Source organism: Tasmannia lanceolata, unplaced genomic scaffold, assembly GCF_043159265.1.
Source record: "Tasmannia lanceolata isolate RefF3 unplaced genomic scaffold, GAP_Taslan_0.1 ptg000004l, whole genome shotgun sequence".
Lineage (NCBI taxonomy): Eukaryota > Viridiplantae > Streptophyta > Magnoliopsida > Canellales > Winteraceae > Tasmannia > Tasmannia lanceolata.
The window spans coordinates 8,685,549-8,712,313 of record NW_027518681.1 but is presented as its reverse complement, the minus strand read 5'-3'; the positions used below and the strand labels follow the sequence as shown (position 1 = coordinate 8,712,313).

The following is a 26,765-nucleotide window of genomic DNA, read 5'->3' as shown; positions in this document are numbered from 1 at the left end:
GGTTGGCCTCAAATCGACCTGAGTTGCACCCTTCACCAACAACTTTCCCAACAAGAAAAAAAAAATTAAATGATATCAGCACAACCATGTTTTGATAATTCCACAATACCATCTTGTCTTTCATTACTTAAATAGCTTTCAAGAGTTATTAAAGACAAAGTTGCATTTATGCATTTATAAAAGCAAGATTGCATATGTTCTTTGACCTAGATTTCGGAGTTTCAATCCCAGCTTTTACCTACCCAAAAAAAAAGAAAAAAAAAAAACTTTCCCAACAAGAACCGGTGCAGTAAATAAAAATAAAAAATCCATATCTTCTCGGTGCTATTTTAACGGCCTACCATATTTTCATCATTTTCCATTTTTTCTAGATTTCATTATTTCTTAGTTTTGTACTCTTTCTTTTTATTTCCCACCAAGCCAAAACGAGCAAAAACCGAAAACCAATAGAGAGAGAGAGAGAGAGAGAGAGAGAGAGAGAGATGGCAATGGCAATGGCTCTCAGAAGGCTCTCATCCTCCGTTCAGAGGCCGATTCGACCTCTTTTCAATGCAAATTCCGTATATCACATGGTTCTCTTCGTATCTTCTCTTTCAGATTTTCGAATCTCTTACCAAACAGAGAAAAATCAAACCTTCGAAGCATTCCATTTTTCATCTTCTGATTCGTTTTTTTGCCTTCTCTTACCAGACTTCTTTACCGAACGAAGCCGTTTACGAGAAGGAGAAATCTCGCGTTTCGGTAAGCAAAATCGTTTTTTTTTTTTTCTTTCTTTCTTCTCAATCCTCGATTCGTATATTTTTTTCATTATATGAAGCAGAGTTAAAGATCTGTGATTTTCTAGGGTTTAGATGAGGTTCTGTTGAATCTTAGACGTGGATTTGTTCGATTTAAGTTCTTATTGTGAGAATTTCATTTCAGTGGCCAAAGCAATTGAATGCTCCTCTGGAGATTGTCGATCCAGAGATTGCAAACATTATCGAGCTCGAAAAAGCAAGGCAATGGAAGGTATTATCTTGCTTTTCTTTTCTTTTTCTCCTTTTTTTTTTTCTATTTGTGTTTTGAACACTGAGTCTTGGAACTTCAGATTTGATGTATTTTGTAACATGCATGGATCTAGGAATTATTGTTTATCCTATTAAGATCTGTAATTTGAATAATCTTTGTTAGAAAATGTCGATAGTTATGCATTATTTTAATTCAATGTAAAACTCATTCTGTTGAACTTTTGATTTGATTTCAGCGATCTTAAATCGAATTCGAGCTTTAATTTTGATATATACATGCTATATCCATTTATACATATTTGTAATTTATATCTATATCTAATGTTGATAGTGATGCATTCTTGTAATTCAATGTAAAACTCATTCAGTTGAGCTTTTGATTTGATTTTAGCGATCTTAAATCAAATTCGTGCTTTTAATTTGATACATACATACTATATCTATTTATACACAATTGGAATCTATAATTCTATATCTATATCTACATATTTCAAATTTCTCATTGGTCTGAGCCTTTAATTTATCTTTCATGTGTAATGGAATTAACTTATTGAGAGATTATTTGGTGTTTTCAAAGGGACTTGAACTCATACCTTCCGAGAATTTTACTTCAGTCTCGGTGATGGAAGCTGTAGGGTCTATCATGACCAACAAATACAGTGAAGGATATCCCGGTGCAAGATACTATGGAGGAAATGAGTATGAACTGTCACCTTATCATTTTTATTTCTTGATGTATCATACATCCTTATATGTGCATATTGGTTTTTGTTTTTTGTTTTGTTTTAATGGATTTCTGGAACTTGCCTCCTCCTAGGTATATAGACATGGCAGAATCCTTATGCCAGAAACGCGCCTTGGAAGCATTTCGTTTAGATCCTTCAAAATGGGGAGGTAATATGCATTTTCATCTATAGACCATCAAATTTGAGCGCCGATGCGTGATTTCCTTTGTATTTATTTATTTATTTATTTTTGCATCAGCGGGAGATGAGGGTGTGAACAAGCACCTACAAGTGGCATCTCTCTGTAACCATGCCCATCTGTTTGTCGAACTACACTCCCATATATACATGTCTATACTCACTTTGTCTCTCTTCGATGCTCCAACTACATTTTTCCTGTGAGGACAACAGTAGATTCTCCATTATAAGCTTGTGTTTGTCGAAGTGACCCAATTTGATCTAGGCTGATTTTTAACTAGTTTAAAATCTGGTGTTACCATGTTGTTGGATATTTTATTCACGGGAACGAGGTCTAAGCTAAGCTTTTGTATTTTTTAAGTTTTAACTAGTTTAAATTCCAGTGTTGTCATGACATTGATGTTTTTGGGGAACACGATAATTGTATACTCATCGGAATGATGTATTAGCCAAGCTTTTGTATCTTCATTTTTTTAAAAATTTTGATGAGATTAAAAATATCAATTAAAGCATTTTTATCTAGTATAATGGAGAACCATTCAGCTATTATTTGGGGTGTGATATGAAGGATGTGAAGTCTCTTGCTTGGGAACCTTCATCTTTGTTTATCTTTTGCTGTATCCACCATTCAAAAAAAAAAAAAAAAAAAGTTTGCGTTATCCATGCTAAAAGCTTCCTTCATTTGATATGAAAGTTTTATCCACTTAATTTACCGAGGGGCTATAATTTAAGCTACCTTCTATTCTACACATGACCACTATCCCATACATCTTGCAGTGAATGTGCAGCCGCTGTCTGGGTCTCCTGCTAATTTTCAGGTTTACACTGCACTGTTGAAACCCCACGAGAGAATCATGGCTCTTGATCTTCCTCACGGTGGACATCTATCACATGGCTATCAGGTACTTACACTTTCTCTGACTAAATTTTTACCTGCCAAAAATTTACCCATACTAATTTTCCCTTCAAGTGTTATATCAGATTCTATAGTATGGCTTAATTTGGTTATTGGTTATGATTACTTAATTAGCGTCCTAACAACAATTATTTTGTGGTGTGAACAATATTCATTCTTTTTCAACATTACTTTCTTATCAGATGCATGTTGAGTTGTCAATGTTTGCAGCTGAAGGTTTATATCTATACAATGAGTGTCTTATCAATTATTATTATTATTATTATTATTATATGGGTCATTTTAGAGGGAAGAACAGAATATTATATATTCTCAAGTTCAATCTGTGAATTTCTGTGTATTCTACTTATGATGCTATAAGCCTATAATGAAAGATGAATGTGAGAATGTTATCTTTTTTTTATGATTACAAGTTTGGGACTTGCAAGTGTTTTCATTTTTGACCCGAATGTGAATTCTCAAACACAGTGGAGATAACTAATGCAATTACTAGGAAATGATAAAACATAAACCAAAGGCCTCTCTGGGTGCCACAAAAATCCTTATCTGTAAATGAAATTATTTTTAAAGTTAATCATATTGGCAAATGGGACAATAGGGCATCTTTAGAAGACATTATTTACATTATTTACAAAACTGTAATAATCATTATTTGCAACTAAGCATATTCAACTTCAAAACCATTTCCATGCAAAATTATATGCAAACAATTTTTAGAGGCATCCAAAGCGGGCAAGAGGCACAAAGATTTTGGTTTTACATGTGAATTTTTCCAATGATAGGCCATTATCACATAGACCAGAAACTAGGGACATTGGTGTTTAGGTTACTTCCAAAACAGATCTATGATGGGGTGAGAAATATGAACTTTTTCGAACTGAGTTGCAATAGGATGGAACTATGTTATATGTACCAGTTTTTATTTGAAGTCGCCTTTATTTTGGTGGAGCATCTCAGGAGGGAAAGAGTTATAAAGACATATCAAGAATGGTAATCATCTCCAGATAGAACTGATATATCATGGTTCGAAAATTTTCTACTGTGATGATAAAATTTCTTTGATAGTTGCTTAATTGTTTTACATTGATCATACAATTTCTTCCTACGTGAGAGTAAGGATAATTAAGGTTATATTTATCTCCATTTCTGGGACTTGTCTGATTTCCATGCTAAATTCACATGGAAACGGTTCTATCATTGTATCTATTTGTTGTTACACATACTAGCTACGTTGATAAATTGATTAGAAGCAGTTGAGCCCTTAAACTGTGAACCTTGGACAATTGGCTTACCATTCACTAGTGAAATCAGCTAATGTAGGTGGGTCTCTGACCAGAATCGTACAGACAAATAAACATGGAATTTGGCTATTTTTCTTAAATCATGTACTTAAGGAGGTCCATGTTGTTGGACTCGGTGTTTCAAAACTCGAACTCAGACAAGAACTTGTCCACGGTAAAAGGGAATCGACTCGGGGAGTCAATTATTGACTTGGTCAATTTTTCATTAACCTGGGTGAACCATAGGATTTTGGTAGGGTAAAATTTGGACTTGGACGAGAACTCGTCGAAGGTAAAGGGGAGTAGACTTGGGCTAGTCGACGATTGACACTGGAATATTCTAGTGGTTAGAATGCATGTATCAAAGTTAGCATGCAAGAATTCCATATGAATAGACCTAGTAAGTGGTTGGTGTTTGGTTTTAATGATAATGTATTAATGTTTGTTCGTTGAATTTCTTTTTGTTGTAGAATTTTATGGAATAAGAATTGATTTTTCTCCAGTTCTTGTAGTTTAGTATTTCGTGCTTTATCGAATTATATCCCTAGTAAGTATCTGGAGATTCTTCTTATATTCTAGTGCCATGAAATCGTGAATTAAGCCAGTAATGGGCCTGTTAAAAAATTTAAGCATAAACAAGTATGAAGGCTTAAGAAAATATCATTTTACCAGTCCAACATAAGGTTATACCACGTAAGTTTTATCTAGTTCCAGAATTGACGATTCAGGGTATTATGGTGGTGTCTCTGAAGACCAAGGACAAATTAGGGAAGACCAGGGATATTTTTATTATGTCCATAAATCTATATAAACAGCAACAACATCCCTGCAATGCCAATGATAGAAGAATACCAGAATATCGTGTACATATTATTAGGACACTAGCAAAACTTTTGGCAAGCTAACCATACAATTTATTTGTTAGTATAATACTTATTATGAATTTGAATCTGATTAGCCTTAGTGATTCCACTGATCCAGATTTAGGGCTTAGTAATATCTCAATTAGTTTTCCTGTTTCCAAGGAAATTAAAACAGGTGGTGTGGGCTAAATTGGGATCATGAAATTATGAAGTGTAACAGTTGATTTACTTGTCTTCCTTGCAGTTTGAAGCTTAGGCAATCAATCTCTGAATATTGGAAATGGACTAAAGGAATTTTTTATTACTTGAAACCCAATCATTATAATTTTGGCCTAACACATGTTAAACTGCGTTGTATCTTTTCCTATTGGGCAGACTGATACCAAGAAAATATCTGCTGTATCCATTTTTTTTGAGACAATGCCATACAGACTGAATGAGAGCACCGGTTACATTGACTATGACCAGGTAACTGCTTCATTTCTCTCCACAATTTCTTTTATTCTATTTGGAACCAAATTTTACTAGTTATGCTGTTATGCTGTTTTAAACTGCATGATACTATTTACGGTCAAATATCTTACCAAGGCTATTGGAATCTAGAATTATACGCAAAACTAGAATCATGACCACACAAAGGTATGAAAAAACTGTTGGAAGGTCAATATCTAACACCATGAGACATGACTAAAATTCCAATATTCTAGGAACATGAACATAAAATATAATCGAAACAGTATGGATTAACCACTGGGGTAAATTATTGTTCTTTCTCAAATAATCGTCCAAGGTTTACCACTGGAGCCTTATATGCATTTATAAATAACCATTGGGAAGAATAAAGAGCAAATTTCCTGTTGATGTACAAGACGTGCTCTGCTTCTATGCAACACATTCACTTTGTTTTTTAGTGGCAGTAGAATTCATTAAAAAAGACTGAGATGGTCAAATACAACAGAACAAAGGAAAGAATAAGAAACAACAGAAAACAAAGAATACAACATTGATTCAAGGAGGCCAAAAATCGAAAATTCCATATCTTCCTTTTCAACCCCTTCTCTTGCAAGCCTGTCAGCCACCCCATTTGTAGAGCGACTTACATGTTGGTATACTATTGGAGAGGCCCTTACGCAATCTTGAATTTCCTCAAAGAATGTAGCAAATCTCCAGGGACAAGTGTGGATGACTTTTAGCCAACGGATAACATTTAGAGAATCTCCTTCAACAATTACTTTATCAAGGCTATTCTTATCAAGCAATTTAAAATATTGTGCATTGCCTGAACCTCTACTTCATTAGATCCGTTACATCAATGGGACTGGCAAAGGCGCAAATGACCTCCCCTAAATCCACACCTCCCCACTACAACACACATCCCTCCATCCATTCTAAATATCGCAAGCAGACACAAATCTAAAGCTAGGGAGAGTTTTAATCCAGGAAACCACCAAAGTAACCACTTTCCAGTAAAGAAACAGGGATCCCTTTGAGGAGCCCTTGAATACTATGGCGTCTTGCTCTTACTTTGTCCTATGTTGTTCCACCTTACATGTCAGTATGACAATTTTTCTCTATATGTTTAGATTTCTCTCTTGGATACATTTAAATTTATATATTATATAGGGGACTGATATTTTTGCCCCTTTTTATTGGGATTTTTCTCTTTAAAACTTTTTTCTTGAATCACCAAAATACAATTTTTCTCTATATGTTTAGATTTTTCTCTTGGATACATTTAAATTTATATATTATATAGGGGACTGATATTTTTGCCCCTTTTATTGGGATTTTTCTCTTTAAAACTTTTTTCTTGAATCGCCAAAATACGCTTTATATACAATGCATCACATTCACTTTGATCATGTTGATAGTTTTCTAGAAACAGCCTTAAGAAACAAACAGGAAAAAAAAACAAAAACAAAAAGGTGGCCTGTCTCTGTACATATATACTACGTATGTACATATCATTGTATGTGACAGAGCCACATCAACTCTCACATTGATTGAGCCTCAAGCCATTGGCACACTGCCGAAATGCTAACCCTCTATTAAGGTTTTAGCATGTGGGAGTGTGGGAACAAGGGAGTGAGTCAAGAAATCTTGTGGCATGAATACTCAACATCACATTGTGCGTCCCCCCAAAATTGGTGATTTCATTTTACTAAGGCAAAGCACACTAACACATGCACCTCTAAGATATTGGAATTTCTCACTGCTTATTCACGACTTCATGACTTAATGATGTTGCATTTCTGCAATATCAAGTAATGAAACTAGCCATTTCTCTTTGCAAACATGATGCGTCTTATTCAATAGCAAATTTTCAGGGACAAGTCATTGAAGCACCGTGGTGATTTTAATTTTCCATGGATTGTCTTGTTTTCAACTAGCCCAAATATAAATTTGTTGACATATATTTTTTATGTGTTCTGTTTTTCTTAGCCTCTTTATATAAATTATACTCTTATTAGTATTTGTTGTTTTTTGATGAAGTAGGTCTCTATGTTAGCAATTACATGTATGAAAGCATTGACATCATTTTTTGTTACAGTTGGAGAAAAGTGCCACCCTCTTCCGACCAAAACTAATAGTTGCTGGTGCAAGTGCTTATGCACGATTGTATGATTATGCACGTATTCGCAAGGTAAATACAAAATTAGTTGCACTACTCCAGGAAACATAGTCACCGATTAAGCATATTTTAATAGTGTTCATTACTTCAAAATCCTGAGAATATTATTTCATGAATGATTGGATTGGATTTTTTTTAATAGATGGTTGTTTGATCTGATTGGATTCGATCGTGCGCTTTTAATTTCCACCATAGTCGTTGTTCCGCCAATGTGGTGGCGGATAGGTTAGCTCGAGAGGGAGTTTCAAAGGAATCTTTGGCATTATATGATTCTCTTAACTCCGTAATTGTATATTTAGTTGTTCTCTTGATGTTTTTTGTGTTTCCTTTGTATTTGACCATCCCGGTCTCTTTTTCTTTCAATAAAATTGGCTACCATTCTCAGAAAATATTATTTCATGAATTTCACAGGTCTGTGACAAGCAGAAAGCCATCCTGTTGGCTGATATGGCACACATTAGTGGGTTGGTTGCTGCTGATGTTATCCCATCTCCTTTTGAGTTTGCAGACGTAGTGACCACAACTACTCACAAGTCACTTCGTGGGCCACGTGGAGCCATGATCTTTTTTAGGAAGGGTTTAAAAGAGATTAACAAACAAGGTCAAGAGGTGAGATTACAAATAGAAGTTCACAGTTGTTTACTTCTTAACCTGGGCTTTTCCTCTTGTGGTGATCATCTTTATGTGCAACAAAAAAGTAATACTTCATTCCATTCTGAAGGTCATGTATGACTATGAAGACAAAATCAATCAATCTGTCTTCCCCGGGCTTCAAGGAGGTCCACACAATCATACAATTGCTGGTTTAGCAGTGGCACTCAAACAGGTTTGGCACCGAAGACATGTCATAAACAGTTTTGAGTTTATATTTCAAGAATCAATTTCAATTTATTTATATGTAGTTGCATTCTTATTTTTGTTTCTTCCGTTTTATTCTTTGCTTTCGTGGTATTCAATTTTGTGAACTATATCCGTAGATAGAAATACACTGTTTAACCCTAGTTGAGCGATGACAAAGCAAAGAGCTCGAGTTGAAGATCCCACAAGCAAGGAAGATCGATGAAGGCTACTCAAGAAGTGTTCAAGAGAATGCTTAAATTGGTATCTCTTGGATAAGTCAAAACCAAACTTTTGTATTCAATCACAGTAGGTCTTCTTCCACGAGTAGAAAGTAGTCAATTAGTTTTTGTATTTTCTTTGTCTTAATACCCAACCATAGCAGTTGTTCTGTGTCTTCGTACATAGGTGAATGTGCCATGGTTCATTTCTGAGCTTGTCCTCTCTCTGTGCGTGTGTGTGTTAGAGATTGGGAAGTATCCTAAGTATTGATCCTCTCTCTCTGTGTTAGAGATTGGGAAGTATCCTAAGTATTGATCAAATTAAGAGGCATATAGAAATTCAATTACTTGGGAACAAGAAGAAAGAGATCTTAGTTTAACTTGGGAACTCTCTAAATGCCTATTTGGGACATGCTCAGGAAAGCAAGGGGTTCTGACATCAGTGTCAACCCAGAAATCCATGAAAGCAAGAAACAAAAACGAAAACCAATATGCAGATATATGATTTAAGTTACACCAAGAAATATAGAAGGAAAGATAAGCTGATAGTTGTACTCATTTCCTCCATAGTATTTTGCACTGGGATAGCCTCAATCTATATGTTGACCATGATAGATCCTACAACATTCATCACCGAGTCTGAAGTAAAATTCTCTCAAGGTAGGAGTCCGAGACATGTTGGCCTTGATAGATCCTACAACATTCATCACCGAGTCTGAAGTAAAATTCTCTTAAGGTAGGAGTTCGAGACATGTTACACAGATTCTTCTAAATAGGCAAAGTACCCATGTCGGATTCCAATACTTCGCGATTCTTTGCAGTACTTGTGGATTCTTTTATCTTTTTTTTTTCTTTTCTGAATACTGCTACCACAACTTTACAATTGCCTCATGTTTTGAGCTTTATCCATCCTAATAGTAAGTTATTTTATTTGGAAAAAATTATATTAATATATTTACGTAACCTAAATTTTCTATATGTTACTTTTAAAATTATATTATGTTATAAAAATTAAAATTTAAGAATTGATTAAATTATTTTGGTGAATCAACGATTCTTTCTTTTTGAGGTTTGTAGAATCTGGCACTCGATATCTGAGTCAGATTCCCACACTCGTACCCGTACTCATGAAAACACCAAATATACCCTCTATAAGTGAATTATATTACACATGAAAGATAAATTCAAGGTCTAGACCAAAGATTGATTTTAAAAGATGAAGCAATAGATATATATTCTAAATATGTATAAAAAGATATAGCATGTATATCAAATTAAAAGCTTCAATTCGAATTAAGATTTCTGAAATCAAATCAAAAGATCAACTAAATGAGTCCTATATTGAATTAAAGAAATGCATCACTACCGACATTTACTAACAAGAACTTATTATAGTTACAGATCTTGGTAGGATAAACAATATGATGCAGGCTAGGGAAGAAAAAGAGAAGAAAAAGGTTAAAAAGAAGAGAAGAGGAAAGAAGAGAAGAAGAGGAGAAGAATAGAAGAAGAAAGACGGAAGAGAGAAATCTGAGGTGAGAAAGTTTCAATCAATCTTCTTTCATAAAAACTAATTAAAGTTCAACACAGTAAGCCTATATATAGGCAATAAAATATTATAAAAAATAAAAGCCCTAAAAACTAAAAACATGGAAATAAAAATCCTAGAAACTAAGGGGCCGTTTGGATACACGGATTTTAGAATCTTGGATTCCTCAAAATTGTAGATGGGAGACGAGAGAAAAAGGAGACCAGCTGTCGTTTTCTGATTTCTCGCCCTTCTTTCCGTCAGCAAGAGAGTAGGAGATCATCCCATGTTTCTAGGTTTTAGTAATCTCAGAATGGAGGAGAGATTTCTAAAACCTGAATTTCTTACTTAAAATCCAAGATTGTAAAGAGAAGTGAAACGGACGGTCTCCTTCTTCTCTCGTCTCCCATCCAGGATTTTGAGGAAATCCAAGATTCTAAAATCCGCCCATCCAAACAGCCCCTAAATAAAATGGAAATAAATCCCTAAAAGTCCTAATGGGCAAATATGCCTCTTAGTGGGCTTACAATCCTCATCATTCTCCCCTTCTTGAAAATGGATACAGGCGAGGGAAGAAAAAGAGAAGAAAGAGGAGAAAAGGAAGAGAAGAAGAGGAAAGAAGACAAGAAAGGGAAACAGAAGAAAAATCTGAGAAGAATAGAAGAAGAAAGAGGGAAGAGAGAAATCTAAGGGGAGAAGTTTCAATCAATCTTATTTCGTCAAAAACTAATTAAAGATAAATACAACAAGCCTATATATAGGAAATAAAATATCATGTAAGATAAAAGCCCTAAAACTAAAAACATAAAAATAAAAATCATAGAAACTATATAACATGGAAATAAATACCTAAAAGTCCTAATGGGCAAATATGCCTCGTACTGGGCTTACAATCCGCATCACAATAATTCATGGATCCATGCAGTTTACAGCTACATCAGGTCTAAAGTTCTAAGCACCAGTGCTCAAACATAAAAGGAGGAAAAGAAAAAAAGAAATAGAAAAAAAAGCAAGAGAACACTTTGCCTCACTTTTTCAAGCTTGATACTATTGGCAATCTCTAGATCAACGACCTCCGGTGGAGCATTCAACTGCTTCTGCCACTGAGCAAGAACTTAAATGGAACAAATCTACTTCTGAGATTCAACGGTAAGAACTTGGCTCGAGAATATCCCAAAAGCTCTTTTTCCAGTGGAACATAGGTTGTTTTTGGTCGTCTGTATTTCTGCAATTTCCTTTATCTGGTAGTGCTGTTTGTCTTCCAAGATGAATTGGTGTACTATAGTAATTATTGGAATCATCAGAAATTCATTTGGCATTTCTCGTTAATTCATTGAAAGCGAGGAGGAAAAGTCTCTGTGGACATGCCAGAAGTTTTTTGTTCTGGATGTTATGCAATCAAGTGACAAAAGTCTACCTTTACAATGATACTGGTTTGTTCATAGTTAAAGTGATTCCATTAACTCTTACTTGGAATAACCAAATAGGCAAATATTGGCCTGTTTGAATTCATGATTAGTTCCTTGAAATGAAAGGAATTTGAATAATAAAGCCAATCCTTCTGTTTTTTTTCTTTTTTGAATGATCTAACAAAAGAAGTTCTTTTACTGATTTATAAGTGATATGAAGATTAAGCTTTTTTTTCCTATTTTTATTTGAATTTTTTTTCTAATTAACTTACATTATAATTATATGACTGCAGGCCACCACTTCAGAGTACAAAGCATATCAAGAGCAAGTTCTCAGTAACTGTGCAAAATTTGCCCAGGTACAGAAGACATGCCTCCTTAGTAGCCATAGTATCCAAGCAACACTGTATTATTTGTTTTTGTATCATTTTTCTAGTGCTGTATTTTGCAACTGATACTTAGTGACCCTTTTATTAAAGGGATCTAGCTTATATTCATTTGGGTAATTCTAAATTTTCAATGAATCGATATTCCAGCGCTTGATAGAGAAAGGCTATGAACTTGTTTCTGGTGGGACAGAAAATCATCTCGTCTTGGTGACTTTGAAACCCAAGGTAAACATGTTTTTTCCTTACTTATTCTATATATCTTTTTAGGGAATTGCTAGCGTCCATCACAAAAGGCATTTCGCGGCTGGTCTGTTGCACTTCAGACCATCCCCTCGTGAATGGAGACAAAAGCTGCTGTCTTCATTCATGAGGTGGCTGGTTTGACATGCGACATACGAGTCGCAAAACGCCTTTTGCGATGGACCTTAGCAAATCCCATCTCTTTAAAGGTTTCTACCCGGTTATCCATCTTGTTTTTAATGAATTAGGTATACCTTAAGATGAAAGGCTTCATTCGTGGTTCGCTTTCACTGAAAGGCTTCTTTTAATGCGCATAAGCCATAAAACAAAACCAAGATCAATGTACCATGATTGTAGTTTTAAATTTCGTCCATCTTGTTTCTGGTTGGGACCAAACCAAAATTTCGTGAAATCCGAAATTTAGTTTATTTTTACGAAATTTCGACCGAAATTTCCGAAATGATTAATCAATTCTTTTTTTATCGGATTTCAGCTGAAATTTCGGTTTTGGTCAAGGCCGAAATTTAAATCCATGACCATGATCAGTTACCCGTTGTTTTTGAACAGTGATCTAAACTTTTGACCCTTGTTTTTATTATTATTAATGCATATATGGGTCTGAGCTAGGGGTGTAAACGAGCCGAGCCGAGCCGAGCTTGGCCAGGCTCGGCTCGGCTCTGCTCGTTAAGCTCAAAAGCTCGGCTCGGTTCGGTCAGGCTCGCGAGCCTTACCGAGCTCGGGTTATATTATGTTCACACCCCTCATCTTCCCTGGACAGCCCTACTAGTGTAATTTGACTACTTTTTTTACACTATGGGGGGTGGTCCTAGTAACAAATGGGGTTCCAAAAATGAAGTGACATATTTTGCCCCCCCCCCCTTTCACTCCCTGGACAACCCTTTTAATGTATAAATTAATATATAATATATATATTTATATATATTAAATTCTTAACGAGCCTTAACGAGCCGAGCCTGGCCTAAATTAGGCTCGGCTCGTTAAGCTTAATGAGCCTGGTGAGCCGGCTTGGCTCGGCTCGTTAAGGATTCGAGCCGAGCTTTTTTCGAGCGAGCCTCCGAGCCCGAGCCAAAATTGACACCCTTAGTCTGAGCTTCACGATTCATTGATTATATGACCTATGATAATTTGTGTTGAAAATTTTCCAAACTCCGTGATGATATGAGCTTCACAATTATGATTTTGAACCAACTACTCTGCTGTTAATTCTTCACCAAGGAAAATCTCAAAAGTTTTGGAAAAAATTGTATCTGCTTGGTTCCATTTCTGAGATGAAAAGTAATATTTTCAGAGTGAAAGATCTTAAAATGTTCTTTCTCCAGGGGATTGATGGCTCTAGAGTTGAAAAGGTTTTGGAACTGGTTCATATTGCGGCAAACAAAAACACTGTTCCTGGCGATGTTTCTGCCATGGTTCCTGGTGGAATCCGGATGGGTAGAGGCCACTTTCTGATTAGCTTGAATCTATTCAAGAGTCACTTAGTTGAGTTTGACTTGATTAGCTCCTCTTTTGTGATTCAGGAACCCCAGCCCTCACATCTAGGGGATTTGTTGAGGAGGATTTTGCAAAAGTGGCTGACTATTTTGATGTTGCTGTCAAAATAGCATTGAAGATCAAGGCAGAAACCAAAGGTTCTTAGTGCTTTATCACCATTTCACGATCATGCGTACATCTCTGAATATCTACACACTCTCACTCACATAGGGAAATGATATTCACTTACTTGGGATTTTTTTTACCGGACTTTTGGGATTTAATAATGTTTGGACACGATAGATTTTATGAATTTTTAAAATTGGAAGAATACCCCATATTTTGGAAGTTAAGATATTGACCCGATCCTTTATTTTCGAATTTTGTACTAGAACTGGAGAGTTGACTTTTTTTTCTTTTTAGATTTGGATCTTGAAATTTTTTTTAATAGATTCAGGGGGTATTCCCTTATTTACATGTAAATCTATTTAAATGACTTTACATGTAAATACTGTGAGGAAAGAAGAAGAGAAGAGAACCAAGGACATATAACGAGAAAGGAAGGAATTTTTTATTTTTTATTTTCAAATTTGGGTTGAAATTTTGGATGAATTTCTGGATTTCTGTCAATTTTGTCCGAAATTTCCAATTTCAACCGAAATCCGGAACGAAATGAAACAAGGGGTCATTTCGTTCCGGTTTTCAGAAGAAACCGAAACGTTTCGGCCATTTCGGCCGAAACAAAACGATTTTTACAACTTAGGTGATGATAGTTATTTGGTTAATTTCAACAGCTAACTAGATAAGTGTAAAAATAAAGAGGAGTCCCCATTATTAAAACGACTGTGTGTGAGTTTTAATATAAGCGTTATTAAAACAACTGTGTGAGTTTTTAATATACTATCTGTGCATACCTGCTTGTAATCATTGTGCTGCCCTTGATATTTGATCCAACAACAACCGACTTTATAAGAGGCTTTTGTTGGGTCAAATACCATTTTATGTACACACACTTGTGCGTGCACATGCATAAGCACCCCCATATGCATGTGTTACGTACTTCCTGCTGAATTTTCTAAACTAGATGCACGGCTAATTTGGTTTTCGGTAAATCAGGTGGATCAAAGTTGAAGGATTTCTTGGCTACAATGCAAACAAGTTCTCCCATCCAATCCGAGATTGCAAAGCTTCGCCACGAGGTCGAGGAGTTCGCAAAGCAATTTCCTACAATTGGTTTTGAGAAAGCAACAATGAAGTACAAGGACTGAAGAAGTATCTTATTGTGCAAGGTATGTGTCTTCTTTGTATCCTTGGCAACATATCTCACCAGATATGAACCAGATATTTGCAAGACTCACCCCATACGGCTAACCATTACATTTAGTTTTGGAAATGAGATTTTTTAATGCTTTCCCAAGGACGATATATATATATATGAGGAAATTGTTGGTGAGCTTAAGCGCCCAATCACATGGGGGCCTACTTTGTTAGGATGATCCAAAGCATTCATTTGAAAGTTTGGTGATCCAAAGTTTGGTGAGCTTAAGCTCACCAACACTTTCCTCATATATATATAGGCACCATGCATCTGGATTTTAGTATCTTGACTTTTTGGAAATCATCATGATATGTATGACTCTTTTCATAGCTTTGAAAGTTTCAATGAATGGAAAAAATGTTAGGAGACTCCTCAGAAAATGACTAAAATCATCTTTTCCAAGAACTTTTTTTTTTTTTTTTTTTGAGATACAGGCTCAACCAACCTTTTCCAATAAATGTTCACCAGGATGCCTTCATAGTTGAGATTGAATACATAATAGCTTTGTTGGCCTATGGAGAATGCACGCAAGTCATAGTACACCTTGATTTCCGTCATATATTTACAGGCAGTAAAAATTTGCAAGGATGATCAATGACCAGCAAAGTAGCTGAACCCAAAATGAACACTCCGCACATTCAGTGATCAAAACTCCGGTTAGAATTGTTCTCACCGCATACCTTTTGGCTGCCATTCGCCCATATGTGGTCTCCCAGATTAATCATCGGTCATCCCAATCACCATACACATGGGCCATATGTTTTTTTTTTGGGGGAAATGAGTCTCAATTCTCAATGCACTATTATTCACTGTATACATAGAAGTCTTTCCCGTAGACTATTATTATGTGTTATTGTACTTAAAACAGACTCCAGTCTCCAGTATGCTCACTACTGCTGTCCTCTTCTAGCCACTGTTAAAAAAAACTCACGCCCGACTCAAATCGGTTTTACCTTGGCTATGTTCTCGTGGGTCCGAGTTTTTTAACACTGCTTTTAACCTTTCCTTGTTGTTAACTGATAATACTTTTATTTGTCCTGGAAATAAGTTGATTATTTGTGTGCAACAGGCAGAGGAAGCATGAGTTGAAGATGTAAGTTAATGGAGGTGACAGATGTTTTCAGTAGGAATAACATATGATTTCAATGTATGGTAGCTTGAATTCTGAAAGCAAGCAGAGACTTTGCTTCAAATCTTCTTTGGTGAAATGTATATAACTATTCTCTGCAATGTATTAACTTCCATTTAAATGGAATACTTATCTCTGGTCTTTGGCTTAAACTGAATCTGTCTTAGAGTAATTGCTATTTGATCTTGGTAGATATTGAGGATTCTGCATTTTTCTTTGCCATTCAATTGCCTGCAGAGCTGAGAAGATATCAAAAGAATTTCCTATGATTAAGTGAAAAAATAAAATAGCGTGCAAATGAATTTTGCTATGAACCTGGGTGATCCCTGCCGTTGGATCCAATGATCGAGTACCTGCAGAGTGATCTCGATTGTTAGATCAATGAACTTTCTTGATAATATCCCAAAAGCACTATCGATCAATGGTGATGATCATATGATCTATGTCCATTGAAGTGATGGGACGGTCAATAAGGTAGCTAATAGACATGTTGCACCAATTGGATGTGTGAGATATAGCACCAAATCTTGATGCACGGTTGCCTTGTACACAAGATCGTTCAAGGAGAAGACAGGAATTGGAAATCTTAGTACTTATAACCAAGGTTTAAAATTTTGGTTTCGGTACCGGTTTCGGACCCTGAAATTTTGAAATTTCGACCGAAATTTGGTACAAAACCCAAAACCAATATTTTATTCCATATTAAATTTCGGTCGAAATTTCAGTGAAATATTAAATTAATATTAAAAAAAAAGATTTTTAGGTCAAATTTCGGAAAAACCGAAATTTCGGCCGAAATAAATGACCGTTTCGGTTTTTTGTGGTTTCGGTGTCGGTCTCCACCGGAATTTCGGATTTCGGTCGAAATTTAAAACCATGCTTATAACAGACTCTAAACTTAGTTAAACTTAGTGTTGGGTGGGCCATTGATTGGACAATAGAAATAGTTTATACACCAAATGCTCTGTATATAGTCTATTTCCACATTCCCCAATAATCTCTTTAAAAGATAGTAGGGGTATTTTCGATATTTCATTTTGTACTCAGATAAGTGGGGCTTGTGGGCGACTGGTTGTTTCTCTCCCCTCCACATTTCTTGAGATAAAATGATCAGAAGAAGAACGAAGAAGATAATGTAACTTTAAAAAATTGAAAAATCAGTAAAATAACAGGAAAAAAATAAAAGGATTTCACAAAAACAAATAAGAAAAGTGAAAATGAAGGGGGAAATAAAGACGAATGAGAAAAAGAGATAATGTAATAGATTTTTTTGGGTAGGTGAGATATAAGGTAATAGTTGCTATTATCTCTTTTCTTCACGTTTTTCTCTCTGTTTTTTTTTTTTTTCATGGCGTCTCTGCCTTCTATTGCTGTTAACAGCACTCTCAAGCTCGAGCCTGATTTCAGAAAATTCACCTCAAATTCTCTCGGTGGAGAAAAGGTACCTACTTTTCTGCAAAATTCTCATAGAACCCAGTAATTATTCAGTGAAATTATTGAAGAATAAGTCCTCTGTTTATCAGAATCAATTGTGGGTTTTTTTCTGAAAATTCTGTGAATTCTCTAATTCTTCTTTTTCCTTTCTTCTTGTTTCTAATTCCATGAAGAATTAAGGCTCTGTCCTAGAATTCAATTACATATTCAATCTCTTTTCTTTGTTTTTCCTACTCTAATTGTATGAATCAAGTAACCAAGTGCACTATTTTCACATCAATTTTAAATTTTCTCTTACTTTTGATTTCGACTTTTTTCCTTTTTTCCACTTATCTAATTTTTCATAGTATTTTCTTTGACAGAATCCAAACATTTCTTATCAGAGAAACACCAATACTGTGCCATTAGAGAGAAGTTTAGACCCACAAATTTTGGATTTTCGAGAAGCCTTGTCTATGCTAAAGGAAGGATCCAAAATTGAGTCAGCAATATATGTTCCTCTCTTACAAGAATGTATAGAGAAGAAATCAGTCTCAGAAGCTCAAATTCTTCATACCCACATCATAAAATCTGGGACCCATCAAGATCTATTCCTTTCCACATTCCTCATCAATGTTTATGCAAAATGTAGTAAAATGGACTATGCTTTCAAGCTATTCGACAAATTGCCTAGGCGAAATGTCGTAACGTGGACCGCTATGATGACGGGTTATGTTCATAATTCACAGCCTCAACTTGCTGCTCAACTTTTTCAAGAATTGTTGGAGTTTGGATCCTATCCAACAAATTACACATTGGGTGCTATTTTAAGTGCTTGTTCGTCACTATGTTCTATTGAATTGGGCAAGCAGATTCACGCGTACATTATTAAGTATCAGATTGAGTTGGATACAAGTACTGGAAACTCCCTTTGTAGCTTATATTCGAAATGTGGGAGCTTAGAGTCTGCAGAGAAAGTTTTCAGGAGTATACCAGAAAAGAATGTGATTTCATGGACGACGATTATATCTGCTTGTGGTAGTAATGGTGAATCTGAGATGGGTCTGAGATTATTTGTTGAGATGCTTTCTGAGAATGCCGAACCGAACGAGTTTACATGGACCAGCGTGTTGAGTTTATGTTGCATACTTCAAGCTTTTGGTCTTGGGGAACAGATGCACTCTTTGATCATCAAATTTGGGTGTCAATCCAATTTACCTGTTAGAAATTCGATTATGTATTTGTATCTGAAATGTGGAAGGATCGAGGAGGCGCGAAAATTATTCAGTGACATGGAAAAGGTTAGTTTGATTACGTGGAATGCGATGATTGCAGGCCATGCTCAGATGATGGATCGTGCTAAGGACGATCTGTCAGCTCATGGTTGTGGTATGGAGGCACTTAAAATCTTCCTCAAACTGAATTGCTCGAGCATGAAACCAGATTTGTTTAGCTTTTCGAGTGTCTTAACTGTTTGTAGTAGTCTGGTGGCTTTAGAGCAAGGGGAACAAATCCATGCCCAGACAATTAAAACTGGGTTCTTATCGGATGTTGTTGTTGGAAGTGCACTGGTTAATATGTATAACAAATGTGGAAGCATTGAGAAAGCGAGCAAAGCTTTCGTGGAGATGTCTACGAGAACTTTGATATCTTGGACGTCAATGATCACAGGTTATGCTCAGCATGGTCGATCCCAAGAAGCGTTACAGCTCTTCGAGGATATGAGATTGGCTGGAGTGAGGCCAAACCAGATTACCTTTGTTGGTGTTCTTTCTGCTTGTAGTCATGCTGGTATGGTCAATGAGGCACTGAGTTACTTTGAGATGATGAAAAATGAGTATGAAATCAGACCCGTTATGGACCATTTTGCATGCTTGATTGATATGTTTGTGAGATTGGGCCGGTTAGACGAAGCATTTGATTTCATCAATAAAATGGATTTTGCACCCAATGAGTTTATATGGTCAATTTTGGTTGCTGGATGTAGAAGCCATGGGAAAATGGAATTGGGTTTTTATGCTGCTGATCGATTACTTGAACTCAATCCTAAAGATGCCGAGACGTATGTTTTGTTACTGAACATGTATATCTCTGCTGGGAGATGGAAGGATGTGTCAAGGGTGAGGAAACTGATGAAAGATGAGAAGGTAGGGAAACTGAAAGATTGGAGCTGGATTAGCATCAAGGATAAGGTTTATTCCTTCCAAGCTGATGATAGATCACACTCTCGGAGTGTAGAGATATATGAAAATTTGGGAAATTTGCTTGAGAAAGCAAAGGGTTTGGGGTACAATGAGGAGAAAAAATTAGAAATAGTTGATGAAGATAATATAGAGAAGCCAGTTTGTTCTACTGTTCATCACAGTGAAAAGTTGGCTATTTCATTTGGGTTGATAAACACTCCTGATGGTGCATCGGTCCGGGTTATCAAGAACATTAGTATGTGTGGGGATTGCCATAGTGCTGTTAAGTTCTTCTCGATATTGACTCACAGGGAAATCTTCGTTCGAGACAGAAAGCGTCTCCACAAATTCAAGGATGGGCATTGTTCTTGTGGGGATTTTGGTGCTCTTCTATGAGAGAAATTATATGGTGGCCGCCCTTTGCATATAAAGGGCGGAGAGAGAAAATATCAACCCCCTTAATTTTTTATCAAGGAGAAAGTAAAAAAAGGGGGTTTGACCTGGATAAAAAAATCAAGGGGGAGTGTTTTCTCTCTCTCCGCCCTTGTTGTTTGACGGTCGGCCACCATATAAATTCTCCTTCTATGATTACAGTATTGTTGTTCTTTTCTTGCATTGGTCTCTGTTGTGGGAGAATGGATTTGAAGACTGATTTTTATCACCAATGGTTTTGAAATCTGCACTCAGCCCCAGTAATCACACGAAACCATTTTCCGAACCGTTGCCCTCTTTCTATTCCGGTGGGCATGTTGTGAAGTGGGCAAGAACTGAACCACTGATTTGGTCACTTACTTCATCTTAGTTCTCCATGGTACACTTTCCAACCTGGAGCTTTGCTTCATTCCGTGCTGGTAAATTGCAGAAGGGGCTTTGCCTATATGAAGAGAAAAAATCAGTTCATCCAATGAATAGTCTCATGCTTTTCAGTGCAATATCAGGAGAAAGGAGTTGATTTTCTTTAGAATTGAGCCTCTTCAATTCTCTGAATATGGTGGAAGAAGTGACTGAAGTGTCAGCTTTCGGTTGTAAAACATTTCATATTTTGGAGATGACTTTTTGTGTCTATTCTTTTGGAACCTAACAGAAGGTATTCTGAAAGAGACCTTATATCTTCTTCAATCTTACAAATTCAGTAGAAATTGATGGCATGTAAAAGAGAAGTGCAAATCAAGCATCTAATCAAATAACACAGGAAGAACATCAACATCCAGTCATAAACAAAAGTTACATTGTAATCGGCTGTGATTAACTCTGGCCCATTAAGGCGCCTATGATTCTCTTTGAATTGCTCTACTCCAACAAGAGTATCTGCTACCTCATTTTCCCCATCCAAGTAATGCCTGGAAGACATGTCTAGATCACTTGCCAAACTCATGATCTTATCAGAAATTCTTGCTAACCTCCATGGACCCAAACAACTTTTCAATGCCCATGCATTAACATTAGTTTAGGGCCTCTTTGAATAACTCTAAAATGTATTTGCATGTGATCTTATGAGAAATGAAGTTCCCACTCCCTTTTTATTTGTCTTTTACTAAAATGGATACATTTCTTCCACTTCTATGCCTTTTCATGAAAATGACTTCTTTTTCAGGAAAAGACAAGCTTAAAGGGGTGAAATGCTGGAAACAGGGATGGAAAATCATTTCCTTGATCTTATACGCAGATGGTTTTGAAGTTTGAGATGATTGTTCACAAATAATGGTTATAATAATTTTAGAAGTGCTATAGTTATTGGCTTCCAGATAGGTCTTAGCATCCCATTTGAAGGATCAATTTTGGTGGCATCCAAAGAGGCCCCTAGTAATCTTCAGTCAAAGAGACTACTTGCTAAAAATACCTATCGAAGTCTGACTCCTGAAGGGGCCATTGTCCACCAAGGGGATGGAAATCCTTGGATAAGTTGTTTGTGGGATTGAGTATCCTGTTTGGTTAAGTTTATCTTGAAACTAGCTTGTTTGTTGTTCACCAATTTTGTTATAGGGAGGTTATATGATGGATGCAGATAGTCACGGCCACCGATTGGAGGGTTGGAATTGTCCTATGTGAGAGGATTTTGATCCATGGCCCATCCATTGCGAGGTCTAACAGATGAGTGATTTGGATCATAGAAAAAGTAGGTCCTGTTGGCCATCTTTTGGGACTACACCTCACTTTTGGCCAATGGTGTCATGCTTGGGTGTGACAGAACTAATACAGTTAATGTTTTTGGCAAAACTTTGACTCGAAGCACCAAATCAACCGTGCAATTGATAAGCCAAGGTTATTAGTTGCCAATTTGATCACTAGTCTGGCTCGGGCTGGGATTCCCTTCTACGGACCTCCTCTAGAGTACGATTATTAGAGAGAACCGTTTTAACATAAGATAATACGTAGGTGACAGGTCGGTGTTGCTGACAGTAAACAGTGAAGTGTCAATCAGTGACTACAAACTAAGATACTTGGTCGATAAATAGGTACAAAAGATGAAGGAAAGGAACAGAGCGTGCGTTCAAAAGTAAATGACTGGAATTAAAATATGTGATTGAAAGTAAAAGACAGATAAAACGTAAGTGATAAATGTAAATAATAGGAGAGTATGTTAGTACAGAAACGTAATCAAAAGTAAATGTGATGACAAACCAAACTACCTGAGTACTCTGGCAAAAAATTGAAGGTAAATAAACTTGGGGATGCCGAGGGGAAAGATAAAAGTATTGAAAAGATGGAAGTAAATGAACAAAAGATCGAGTTATCATACGATGTCCTCACCATTATGAGGGATATGTTATTTATAGGTCATCTAAGGATGGCTAGTCACTCCCCAATGGCCTGTTGGCGGTTATGTCGATCGTGGAGTCACGAGGTCTCTGATAGCTAAGAGATGTAGAAACCATTGCTGCTGTTTCAACTGTTCGCCAACGTCACAGCTACAAATCAGGACTTAACAGCACTATGGCAATCCCCACACATACTGACTCCTATCTATGAAAATTAGATGTTCACTAGCCCATGTTAAGAAATGGTGGGTGTGGATCCCAGCGAATGCTAAATGAAAGATTGAGAAGGCTATGCTTAGTTAATTCCTCGATATCAACCCGCAATATGGTAAATGATCTTTTACAAGGAGTAGAGAGAGATGGTGGGACACCACACACATTTCATTTCCCATTCGAAGAGGTGGGCATCACTCCACATGACTTCTCCATGCCATCTGAAATGTTAGTGTGGGGAAGGTCATTAAGTCTGATGTCGGCATAAAGATTTCTCAAATAAAGGCGCCAATTGGAGATGTAAATCCTCATGGACCTCCGCCCCCTTGGTCTACTTAAACTAGATTAGGGAGGTTTTTAAACATATTAAGGACGGAGCTCCAACCCATAGTCAATAAGGTGTCCATAGGTGACTTCCAATCTCTTTGCGGCTTTTGACTCAGTTTCGAGGTAATGATCCTTTTATTTTTTATTTAGATGATGATTTGAAATGAGAATGGTTGTTGGTAATATTTGATTATGTAAATTACATGTCTGCATTTGGTGAGGGGTTCAGTCTACACATTACACCACATGTCCTAATTGATCCTAAGAAAAATTTGCTATAACTCAGTAGTCTAAGTTTCCCAAATAGGAGCTCATTACCCTGGCATTCATCAGATAGAAAGAGAGAGATGGAGAGATGAAAGAGAGAGGAGAGATGAAATTTCATAAAAATTTCCAAAGACAAAATTGTTTAACAAGCAATGTAAATAAGTACAAGATTATGAACCAATAATATGGTCACTTGAAGATAGTGTATTCCCATTATGGATATACTTCACTACTCACTAGTAAGAAACCAACAAAGAAAAAATGGTTGTGGATTTCAGAATTCTAGAAATCAAGACTACCGAAATCAGAAACTTGCAGAATAATTGCACCAAAAGATTATGTTATTTTTATTTTTTTTTGGATGCTGACCAACAAACATGTATATCTGAAAATCGAACTTAAGTTATGGAGTTTATCTAAAAATAAAAACTCCACCTATTTAACTCGGGAAAACATAATTCTGAGTCCAGTAATAAGTTTTGGACTCGATCGGTTCTCAAAATCCAAAAAAAAGGGCCTAAAATAATAAAAATAAAATATGATGAAAGAGTTAAAGTTTGCAAAAATAAACAACAAAAAATGCATGAAGTCAGCGACATATGAAATCATGGTGTGATGTTATTGAGATGTCTATGGCCTGGTATTAAAAGATATCAGTCAATCAGATGGATTGTATATCACATTTGCAGCATTGCATCAAATATTTGCAGATACACAATGAGTTTTGGATTGACTTGTGACATATCTGCTAAAATAAAAGGATATCCACAACCCGACGATGGCAAGTAATGGGAAATAATCTTGGAAAATTTGTTGAGGGTACTGTTGATGATAGAAAACAGAAACTTGTTGCTTCAAGGCGTGATATCACTTTCCTTAAGACAAGATTCGCCCCCACTAGTAGTGTGCAAAGGGGATCCGCGAATTGCCTCCAAGATACAATGAAGCTTAGTAGGGAAGCCCTACTAATGTTTGATGACGCGTAGCACTAGCGGAATCAAACCCGAAATGCCCTTCCGAAATTTCAAGCCTTAGAGAAATCTCTAGATTCTGTTTCTGCAGAAAAACAGTATCTAGAACAGTAAACAAAAGAAAAACAGTATGTAGAAATACTTGGGGATTTTTGTAGGAGTGTAGAAGAGAGTGTAAAGTCTGTCAGAATTGCCAATTCGATTTCTATCTGAAATGACCGAATTCTGCACATTTTATAGACCACCTGGTGTCTTTTCAGTGTGAAAAACACCTCTACAGGGCACCTTTAAGTGCAAAGTGCGTCTAAAAAAGCGCCAATAAAGCGCCCTATAGCCCATTGCCCACACCGCGCGTGCGCGTGTGCAAACGGTGCGTTGCACCGTCCCGCGGGTCCAACCATGGGTTCAACCCAATGTGCAATCAAACAAGTAATAGAAAAGGGTAGTGCTTTATAAGCTCTTCTCTTTCTTTTCTCTCATCCGGTACGGGACTATCTTTTCAACTACACCTCTACATCCTTTTGTAAAAGCAAATCTTTCCAAGAAAATATTTTCTTTTTCCCAAACGCTTTTGATAAAACATTTTCCAAAACACTAAAATATGCAAAACATATGATTTTGAAAATCCAAAATCACTAACAAATAAGGCACAGACCACTGCTACTTTAAATATGGAGTTTCAGTAGGAAACATGGTTTGTGATTTTAACAGATCCAGCACGAACGACCTGCCAAGTTAGACCAAAAGACAGAAGACAGAATAGTACAATATCCTGAAAAAAAAAACAGCATATGGGGTACCACATGAAAATGATGGTAGAACTATTCTCACAAACACAACATTGTACCACTTGCACGTCCTACTATGCATGCAACTAAGTGAAAAAAATGATTTAAGAAATCAATCCCACCTCATATCGAGAAACCCATAGAGAAAACCATAACATAAAAGAATAAAACACTCAAATAATCCACATAAAAACTTGTTCATGGAATATTGTTTTAAGATAGTGGGAGGGAGCATAGAAATCTGAAATCCCAGGTGCAATCCAAGAGGGAGGGAGCGGACATGTGGGGTGTGTGTTTGGGGGGGGGGAGGGGCGGGTTTGAAAAAATCATCATCTCCCTAAAAGTAAATTAGGAAGAGTTTTACGAAGCACCGACTACAGAGAGAGATAGAGAAGAGAGAATAACTTGACACCATCCTTGAGTTTCCACTAGTCCAATCTCTTTACGGGTAGAGATCAAACCGTTACATTGAGGCAAGCTTCTACACTTGAAGGGTTGAAATGGTTATCCTTCCACCTGAGTAGAAAGAAGAAAGAAATAAAGAACAACTCACTTGCCTCTTAGCAGGCTGATTACAATTAATAAGCACTCAATCATACTCTTCAAAATGAATACAAAGATGAATCCTACTCCAAAGGTAAACTCAAGATCAAGGCACAAGTGGTTTGAGTGTGAAATTTTAAGCTAAATAACTTAGGGGAGTTTAATAATCATTAAAGATGTCGTAAATGAAAGAGTAACCTCATATTTATAGAGGAAAAATTTTAGAAATATTTTCCTCTACTAACTTTTCCAAAAAATAATTCCTGCAATCCACACAGGGCCTAATTCTGCACCGGTGTCAATTCCACTCTCATTATTACTTTCAGTTTTCAAACCAAAATATGGAATTAGGCGGAATCGGAATAAGATGCCAATTCCACTACCAGATTCCAGCAATCCAAACACACACTATCTTACATTCAAATTTCTACATGAGATCTCACATATTCTAAGATTAGCATGGTTGCTGGGAGTTTCCTAGTTGAGAGCTTGCTGGAGCTTCAACATTGAGTTGGGTTATGGTTATAGGTGAGGAGAGTGCTAGAACTTATTCAAGCAGGTCATGAAGGTATTGTGTTCTTGTGTATCCCATTTTTTCTCAATTAAAATGAAGGCATTTTGTGGAATGGCCAGTTGCATGAGAGCGGTCTCGGAACAATCCACTAAGAGCGGTATCATAATAGACTCAGTTTTAGCAGATTTTGTCTTATTCATTTAATTCATCTGAGTTGGCTGTGGTCTCATGCAAAAGCCAGCCTTTGTGCAAAATTGCCTCGCAAATATAAAAGCGGGCCCAGCCCTAGATTGATAGTCGTGGGCATTGTATTTATATCCCCATAACTTTATTTCCATGTAGCCACCTGCACAAGTGTGGAAATAAAAGCCTTAGTTGACTTGCCTAGCCAAATTTCCTTGTATTACTCTAGAATATCTTCAAGGCCCGTTTGGATACCTCCCATTTTGTATTTGTATTTGGATTTGGAATTGAGTTTTGAATACAATTTGAATAGATCCGGCAGCTCATGTAGATGGAGACAGAGAGGGAAGGGGGTACTTCCTAGTGGAGGGGAGAGGTTGAGGAGCAAAGAAGGTGAAGGAAACTGCCAGATCTATGGATT

The 26,765-nt window shown here is 36.5% G+C and overlaps 2 protein-coding genes across 2 annotated transcripts; both read left to right on the top strand.

Moving 5' to 3' along the window:
- The first annotated feature begins 269 nt into the window (after window positions 1–269).
- On the top strand, window positions 270–16,376 carry SHM1 (serine transhydroxymethyltransferase 1). The gene is made up of 16 exons (XM_077377953.1): window positions 270–572; window positions 691–741; window positions 922–1,008; window positions 1,585–1,706; window positions 1,825–1,901; window positions 2,708–2,832; window positions 5,365–5,457; window positions 7,541–7,633; window positions 8,033–8,230; window positions 8,343–8,447; window positions 11,910–11,975; window positions 12,153–12,230; window positions 13,586–13,697; window positions 13,784–13,894; window positions 14,853–15,025; window positions 16,124–16,376. Exons 1-15 carry the CDS (start codon window positions 483–485, stop codon window positions 15,002–15,004), a joined length of 1,560 nt encoding a protein of 519 aa, XP_077234068.1. The 5' UTR covers window positions 270–482; the 3' UTR covers window positions 15,005–15,025; window positions 16,124–16,376.
- Window positions 16,377–17,249: 873 nt separating this feature from the next.
- On the top strand, window positions 17,250–20,892 carry LOC143876230 (putative pentatricopeptide repeat-containing protein At5g52630). Its single transcript, XM_077377952.1, has 3 exons — window positions 17,250–17,457; window positions 17,564–17,624; window positions 17,980–20,892. Exons 1-3 carry the CDS (start codon window positions 17,423–17,425, stop codon window positions 20,173–20,175), a joined length of 2,292 nt encoding a protein of 763 aa, XP_077234067.1. The 5' UTR covers window positions 17,250–17,422; the 3' UTR covers window positions 20,176–20,892.
- The last annotated feature ends 5,873 nt before the right edge of the window (window positions 20,893–26,765 follow it).

Excerpts from the sequence above, each read along its gene's own strand:
- LOC143876230 (XM_077377952.1), top strand. The coding sequence starts at position 17,423 with ATGAGAAAAAGAGATAATGTAATAGATTTTTTTGG. Across the intron at positions 17,458-17,563 it reads AATGTAATAGATTTTTTTGG|CACTCTCAAGCTCGAGCCTG; the intron begins GTAGGTGAGATA and ends TGCTGTTAACAG. Across the intron at positions 17,625-17,979 it reads ATTCTCTCGGTGGAGAAAAG|AATCCAAACATTTCTTATCA; the intron begins GTACCTACTTTT and ends TTTCTTTGACAG.
- SHM1 (XM_077377953.1), top strand. The coding sequence starts at position 483 with ATGGCAATGGCAATGGCTCTCAGAAGGCTCTCATCCTCCGTTCAGAGG. Across the intron at positions 8,231-8,342 it reads TTAACAAACAAGGTCAAGAG|GTCATGTATGACTATGAAGA; the intron begins GTGAGATTACAA and ends TCCATTCTGAAG. Across the intron at positions 11,976-12,152 it reads ACTGTGCAAAATTTGCCCAG|CGCTTGATAGAGAAAGGCTA; the intron begins GTACAGAAGACA and ends TCGATATTCCAG.